This window comes from Aegilops tauschii, chromosome 3 (genome assembly GCF_002575655.3).
Source record: "Aegilops tauschii subsp. strangulata cultivar AL8/78 chromosome 3, Aet v6.0, whole genome shotgun sequence".
Classification (NCBI taxonomy): Eukaryota; Viridiplantae; Streptophyta; class Magnoliopsida; order Poales; family Poaceae; genus Aegilops; species Aegilops tauschii.
In genome coordinates, this window is record NC_053037.3 from 566,830,707 (window position 1) to 566,838,326 (window position 7,620).

Below are 7,620 nucleotides of genomic sequence, written 5' to 3' on the forward strand. Positions count from 1 at the left end.
CCGCCGCGGGTGGTACCGGCGGCGAGGGCGGTGTGCTGGACCCGCTGCTTCAGCTTCGTCATCCAGCGCTCCTCAAGTTTGAGGTATGCGACAACGCGCTGGAAGGTGGGTTGTGGCAGCAGGGTGAGGTTGGACGTCGCGTTGCCGAAGTCCTCATTGAGACCGGCGGTGAGGGTGGTCAGCATGAGGTCGTCAGAGACCTTAGCGCCGATCGCGAAGCTCGTCGGCGAGCATCTTGAGCCTCATGTAGTACTCATCGATGGTGGAGTTGTCCTGGTGACAACCGAAGAACTCCTGCTGCAAGAAAACAAGGCGCTGAAGTTTGTTGTCGGTGAAGAGCGAGTTGATCTTGCCCCACACTGTGCAGGCGTCGTCGTCCTCGGCGACGACAGTGTGGAAGATGTCCTTCGAGACCATCTGGTAGAACCAACGGATGATCGTGGCCTCGATGGCGGACCACTCCGGGTCGCCGCGCATGTACGCGTTGTCCACGGAACCGTCGATGTGCTCGGTGAGATAGTACTCGCGGAAGACAAGGTTGAAGTAGGTCTTCCATGCGTAGTACGACGTGCTGGAGCTGTCGAGAAGGATAGGGAACCGCGCCTCAATATTGAGGTCACGGATGGCGGCGGCGGAGGGCTCGGGGCCAGCGAAGGGGTTGGACGAGTGAGTCGTGGAGGAGCCGGGAGAGGAGGGCCACGACATGGCGGCGACGTGCGGGTGCGAAGGGACGGCTAGGGTTAGGGTTTTGTGGAGTAGAGAGGAGGCGGTAGCAGCGGCAGGTGGTGCGGCTGCGGGACAGCGATGCAGGGAAGCAGCGGTCGGGCGGGATGCGGGCGGCTCGGCTGGGACCTGGGAAGCGAAGGGCGGCTCGGCTGGCGTGGAGCTAGGCGCGCGGCAGGAAAGCGAGCGGCAGGAAGGTACGCGCGCGGGGTGGCGTGGTTGGCGTGGAGCGAGGCGCGCGGTAGGAGAGCGAGCAGCAGGGAGGCACGTGCGCAACTTGGCGGGCGGCTGGATCGATGGGGCGCGCGACTTGGCGGGCGGCGATATCAATCGGGAAACGAGCGGAAGCAAGCACAGCTGCGGCGGGGCGGGAAAGGAGAGAGAGGGGCACGGCGGCGGCACGTGCGGTGATGGGGTACGGCGGCGGCGGCACGTGGAGGCGTGGCGGCGGCAGCTGACCCTAGGGTTAGACCGAAGAGTCTGATACCATGTAGAGAGATAATTTGCAATACAACGATGATGCATTGATAAGGTGCTGGTACACGTATATATATTACAAGGAAAGGCCTCTACCTTAACTATATAAGACTAACAGGTAGGCCACAACTGCAATACACGTACGATACAAAATATATACTCAACAAGAATGATCAACCTGGTGCATTACCAAGGCGGCAGGGTGCAGAGGATGCTGGCCATGTTCTTGCTCCGCAACGCTCTGCTTCTTGAGAAGCTGTACTGTGAGTTCGCGCAGGGACCGATGTGGATTCAGAAGGAACTGATGCGCGAGATGGAAAGCTGGGTAGTGAGCGACACGGCAAGGAAGGTGTTCCAATGATGCGTGCATATATACGCAATTGCAATAAGTCCAGCTTCTGTGATAGTGACGTAAACGTGATTGAGTGAGTAGACACTAAAGTAATCTTACATTTTTAAAAAATTAATCCCCCGTTACTATCTATTCTTTCTCATCATGCTCATTGTCCACATCAGCTTTATACCATGTCATCATTCAGTTTGCAAAGAGCAACCAATTAGTCTGTTTCCCTTACATGGCTCTTTTTGAGTGCCCACGCAAAAGATAGTTGCCTAACCGGCTCGGCGGCTGCGGTGCCATGGCCAAGTCAGTGTCCCCAATTAACTCCCCCAACTCTATTTCTTCTTCTTCCACTCCCCACTAAATTAATGTAGGAATAACAGATGGGGTTGAATCCCCTATAACCAATAGAGCGACCTGCTGGTACAAGGTCTCAAGGAGGAGGAGGAGGAGGAGGCTGGAAGCTTCTTCAACCAGCCGTTCGTCAGTGGGAGGCGCCACCTCTAGCGCAGCCACCGCCTGTGGCGTCTCCCTCCTCCACCTGGCAGTGTTCAGCGACTGCCCGCCCGCATTGGCCATGGCCTAGTCCATCGACTGCATCACCACATGGTACGCCACTCTGCACATCACCCTCACCACATGGCTGAGTTGATGGTAAAGAGTTATCCCTCCCGCGCCGCCACCCGCGAGGCGACCGGGGAGGGCCCCCCGATCTCCTCCGCTCGGCCCCCTCTCCCTCCCTACTCCCCTCGCCGCCGCTGGAGGGCGCGGCCGGGCGAAGCCCGGTCTGCGCAGGCGGCGGCGGGGCTTCCTTCGTCCCCTCGCGCGGGTGCTCAGGCGCGGGCCAGATCCGCCGGGCCTGGGTGCCGGACTGGTTGGCGGGTGCGGCGGCACGGCGTGCTGCGGAGTGGTCGGCGATGAGCTCCTGGCGGCGGTGCGGCGGGCGTCATGGTGGTGGTTCTCGCCTCTTGGCGCGCGGGGCTGACTCCGGGGCGGCGGCGCGGGCATGGATTCATCATCTGTTCCTGTGGGCGCGGCCTCGGCCTCCCCTGCTCGGCCGGCGGGTCGCGGTGGGGGGGGGGGGCTTCTCCCTGCTGAGATCTGGCTTGCGGGATCTTCCAGATCCCGGCAAGGATGGCGGCGACCCATGCACGAGAGATGGAGGTCTTCGATCAGATCTGGGTGAAAACCTGCTATTGGCTATTGCCAAGGCCGGCGATGGCGACGCTGTCTGCGTCGTTCCCTTCCTGAAGGCATCGTCGTGGAGAAGTTCAAGGCCACTCTCTGCTACCTCCGGGGGAAACCCTAGATCAGTAGACCGGATGACGGCGGCTCTCTGGTATCGTTTCCCCCCTGGGGGCGTCATTCTTGGAGGTGCACACGGGCTCGAGGGACTAGAGGACGGCGACTTTGGTGGAGCGGTGCTTCATCTTTCACATTGATGGTGGCGGATCTCGGCGGCATGGTGCTGTGGAGACTCGGCGTCTGATGCGCGGAGATGGACTCGTGCAGGAGGAGGAAGCTGTCTGGCGTCATGGGGACGTCGATGGCAGAGTGGCCAGACAAGGTAGAAGCCTCAATATGATCTGAAGACGGACCTGTGGAAGATGGCGGCGACGACACACAAGTGCGTCTGACCGGATTGTGCCCCAGACCAGGTATGTGGCTCGGCTGGGGGTTCCGAATGAGTTTCGGCTTCCGGCTTTTGATGTTAGGCTTAGGTGAGTGGTTTGGGTAGTGGCCCAGCTAGCACCCCCTCATCATATTGGATAGGAGTAGCGGCATATGTTGCCAAGATGATGGATTCAGACACATTGTTGTAATACTTTGTACGGTCCTCGAGAATAATCAATAAAGTGGCCGTATGCATCTCCCAGATGCAGAGGCCGGGGGTCATCCTCCTTTTAAAAAAAAAAATCTGTGCGCACTTAGGTACAAAAGAACCAGTGGGACGCGAAGCAGCTATTGGCGCCCGACGATCCTGTCGTCGCTCCACGCTCGCCATCGCCGTCGGTGTACACAGACGGTATGTCTCAATATTGGATCGTCAATCTGACAACTGTGTTCATTTCTTGGATCGCTTCAGTAGTTAATTTAAAGTCGGGATTAAAGTTTCGGTAGAAACATAAAGACAACACGTTTTGGTACAGTTGAGAAGAAACTCCTCCTGAGACCACTACCGTTGGATTTAACTTTGCGTGAATTTCCAACGTGGCAACATGTATGATCCCTGTATTACTCCTACTACAACATGTTATCCTTGGACCTCGGGTTGTGTAGTTCTCTTGCGTAGGGAATCGGATCCTGCTGGTCGGATGCTTGGAGTACATATTTTTTTGAGCAGTCAATGGGGGGCGATCGCCCACCTGAACTCATTTTTGTATTAATAAAGACATTCAGATCTGTGATTACATAGCTCCGTGGAGCAGAGAGAGAAAGAGAGAGAGGGAGAGAGACGAGAGAGAAGGGGGGAATCAGCTACAGATAGATTCACACCACAGCAGTAACGGGGCACAGTCAACGCGGGAGGGGGCCTGGACCACCCACAACCGGAGGTGCTCCTGGACCGAATGCCGCAAGTCAAGATCGGAGCTCCGAATGTTATCGAACACCATCCGGCTCCGGGTCTTCCAGATGACCCAAAGGACACAACATCGCCGTGCTTAGAAACGGACGAGCCCAGGAGGGGTGGCAGGCGGTGAAGGCACGCCAAACAAAATCGACCCAACAATCGACGGGCATACTGCTGCGGCCGAGAACGCGCTCCCACATCGGATGCAAGCGGGGACACTCGAAGAACAGGTGCATGATCGTCTCAGCCTGGCCGGGGCAAAAGGGGTAGTCATCATGTTCGAGGAAGCCTATCTAACGCAGGAAGCCCCGCGTACGAGTGTTACCGTGTCGAAGAACCCAGACAGACACTTTGACTTTGATGGGCATGAAGCCATCCTAATTGAGGTCATGCAGGGGGAGCTCACATCCGAAAAGCTTGATCATACGGTACACCGCGCTCGCCTTGAACTGTAGACACTCACCCATGCTAGAATTCGCTCATCACCCCCCTCGGAGAACTGCACACGATCGAGGGCCGATCGAAGCAAGCAAAGTTCCAATCCTGCAGTTCTGGACAAACGATCGTGCACGGGGATTGCATCAGCACCAAACCGACCAAAGTCCCCCAGGGTTGCTTCGGGGCGGAGACAGTGTGAATAAGCCGCGGGGAGAGCAGCCGCCAAATGACCCAGCAAGGTCCAGTTGTCATGCCAGAGGGAGGTGTGCTCGCCGTTGCCAACCCTCATTGATGTAAGCAAATGATATAGAGGGACAAGTGAGGCAAAGGCTCTCCAAGTTGGGGTTGAGGGTGACGGATGATCACACATGTACCAACGGCGAACCCAAACGGTCCACGGGTTAAGTGCACCACTGAAGATTTTATGGACTGTCACTAGAAGGAGGCAGGTATTCTGGACGCCAATATCCACAAAGCCAAGCCCCCCTTCTGAGCGGAGCCGACAGGCGTCCTGCCAGGCAACCTGACAATCACCTCCAGAGCACTCACTCGCTCCTTTCCAGAACATGGCCCTACGGGGGCGGTCCACCTTGGCCACAATGCCGTAGAGAGGGGGAGCACCGACATGGCATGAGTAGGGATCGCAGAGAGCACCACAGAGGTGAGTGTCAAAGGACCCCCCCGGTCGAGGAAACGGGTGCGCCATCCGGGGATGCGCCGCTCGATCTTGATCGGCAAAAAGTCCAGGGCGCTAGCGGGCAGCTTCGCATCGGAGAGACGTAGGCCGAGGTATGTCTGTGGGAACATTGACAGCGGGCAGCCAAGCCCCGCAGCCAGGAGAGTGGCACGAGCGGGGTCAACGCTAACCGGAACGAAGGTGCTTTTGTGGAAGTTGATAGACAGCCCCGTAGCAGCAGAGAATGTATCCAAAATAGACTTGAGCCACGCGAGCTACCCCTGTTTAGCATGGACCAATATGAGAGTGTCATCTGCATATTGAATAACAGGACACGGCAAATCATCGACAAGCGGATGTAGCAACCTAGACGGGGATGCATCCCTGACAATCAACTTGTGGAGAAGGTCTGCAACGATCAAGAAGAGGAAAGGCGACAACGAGTCCCCCTGGCGCAACCCGTTTTTACACTGAATCCATCTACCGGGCACTCCATTCAGCAACACCGCAGTCTTACCGGTGCCGAGGATATTTCGGATCCAAGAGCGCCAACGGTCACCAAAGCCACGTGCCTGCATAATCGGATCTAGCCCTTCCCAACTAACTGAATCAAAGGCCTTCTTGAAATCCAACTTCAAGGCGATCGTGGGTGTTTTGCGGAGACTACAGCTCTGAACCAAATCGGCAGCATACAGGAAGTTATCGGTGATGCATCTCCCGGCAATAAAACCAGATTGTTCAAAGGACACCAGGAGCTCAATAAACTTTTGCAGCCGCGTGGTCAAGATCCGGGAGATAATCTTCATGACACAATTCTGGAGGGAAATGGGCTGGAACCCGCCCGCGGAGAGCACCACGTCGCATTTTGGCAGCAGGGTGATGAAAGCACGGTTAACGCCATCCAAGTCTGCTACACCAGAATAAAAATCATTCAAGAAGTCCAGTAGATCGTGCGCGACTGTGTCCCAGAAGGTTTTCAAGAAAGCGGGGCCAAACCCATCCGGACCCGGGCTACTGGTCGCACGCGCACGCATAGACCAGACCGCAACCTTCAGCTCCTCCAAGGTGTAAGGTTTTTCTAACTCGTCAAGGTGGGGCACGCGTTCCAAGTACATACGAGGGTCAAAGCCCCAAGAGGAAGGAACGGTAGTGCCCAGAACAGACGTGTAGAAATCCGACAGTAGCCGGGCCTTGTCGCCATGATTGATGTGAGCGACCCCATCAGAATGCAAGACCTGGATTTGATTTTTCCAAAGACGGGCAGAGGCGCCAGCGTGGAAAAAAGAAGCGTTGCCGTCCCCCAACTTGCAGAGTCGGTAAGCATACCGCTGCCGCCAGTAGAAGTCAAGCCTCTTGTGCTCCTCTGAAATACGTTCCTTAACAAATGCTCGCAGGAGCAGCTCAGGGGTTGAGAGGGCGCGGACCTCCTCCGTTAAATCCAGGAGCTCAATAACAGCTCGACAGTTAGAGACCACCTCACCGGGGCGCTTCCGCGCCCTGGCCCACTTCTTGGGTGCGCACCTAGCCCACTTAAGCGAGCGGGAGAGCCGTTGTGCAACACGCCCTCTCCGGTTCTGGGGCCGAGCCCAGACGTTGCGGATGAGAGTGCGGTAGTCCTCGGAGAAGGCCCAACAACGCTCATGCCTGAAGAGCGAACCTGCCGGCGCGTGAGAGACGGCCTCCACAACGAGCGGGACATGATCCGACGTAGTGCGGGTGGCGGAGCGAAGGGTTGTGTTAAACAGCAGGAGCTCCACTCGAGGTTGATCAGTGCACGGTCGAGGCGGACGAGAGTCGGATCGGCCCTACAATTTGACCAGGTGAAGCGACGGTCCACGAGCGGGAGATCTTGCAGGGACAAGTCTTCGATGGCTAGATTAAACGCCGCAGCCGCACCCGCGTCGAAGTTGGGGGAATTCTTTTCATCGGGGCAGCGAGCAAGGTTAAAGTCACCAACCAGGATCCACGGCAGAACACACGTTCTAGCAATAGTGCGAATTTCAGCAAGGAACTCGGGGCGCCGCTCAGGGGTGCACGGGGCATAAACATTTGTCACGGCGAACGGAGCGGCGTCGGCGGCGAACTCGAAGAATGAGGTCAGAGTGAAGGCGAGCTCCATGTCCCGACGGTGGGTGACCATGCCATCACTCCAGGCAGTCACCAGACCGCCGGAGGCGCCCTCCGAAGCTTTGAAGGACACCGACGAAAAACCCGGTGGAAGGAAGGAGGCTGCTTTCTGCCGAGGCACATGAGTCAACTTAGATTCCTGGAGGCAAACGATGTGAAGAGGTTGAGCGTCGAGGTTTTTCTTCACATCGAGGCATTTGACTGGGTCATTAAGACCACCTACATTCCAGGTACAAAGGGAGAGCTTCTTCAGGGGGTTCACAACCA

At 57.0% G+C, this 7,620-nt stretch overlaps 2 protein-coding genes across 2 annotated transcripts; both read right to left on the reverse strand.

Annotated features, from left to right (window-relative positions):
* Positions 1 to 201: 201 nt before the first annotated feature.
* LOC141020677 (uncharacterized) lies at positions 202 to 705 on the reverse strand. Its single transcript, XM_073495605.1, has one exon. It carries the CDS (start codon positions 703 to 705, stop codon positions 202 to 204), a length of 504 nt encoding a protein of 167 aa, XP_073351706.1.
* A 4,280-nt stretch (positions 706 to 4,985) lies between these two features.
* LOC141020678 (uncharacterized) lies at positions 4,986 to 7,345 on the reverse strand. Its single transcript, XM_073495606.1, has 3 exons — positions 6,970 to 7,345; positions 5,832 to 6,883; positions 4,986 to 5,345 (listed from the first exon to the last, which is right to left on the reverse strand). Exons 1-3 carry the CDS (start codon positions 7,343 to 7,345, stop codon positions 4,986 to 4,988), a joined length of 1,788 nt encoding a protein of 595 aa, XP_073351707.1.
* Positions 7,346 to 7,620: the final 275 nt, after the last annotated feature.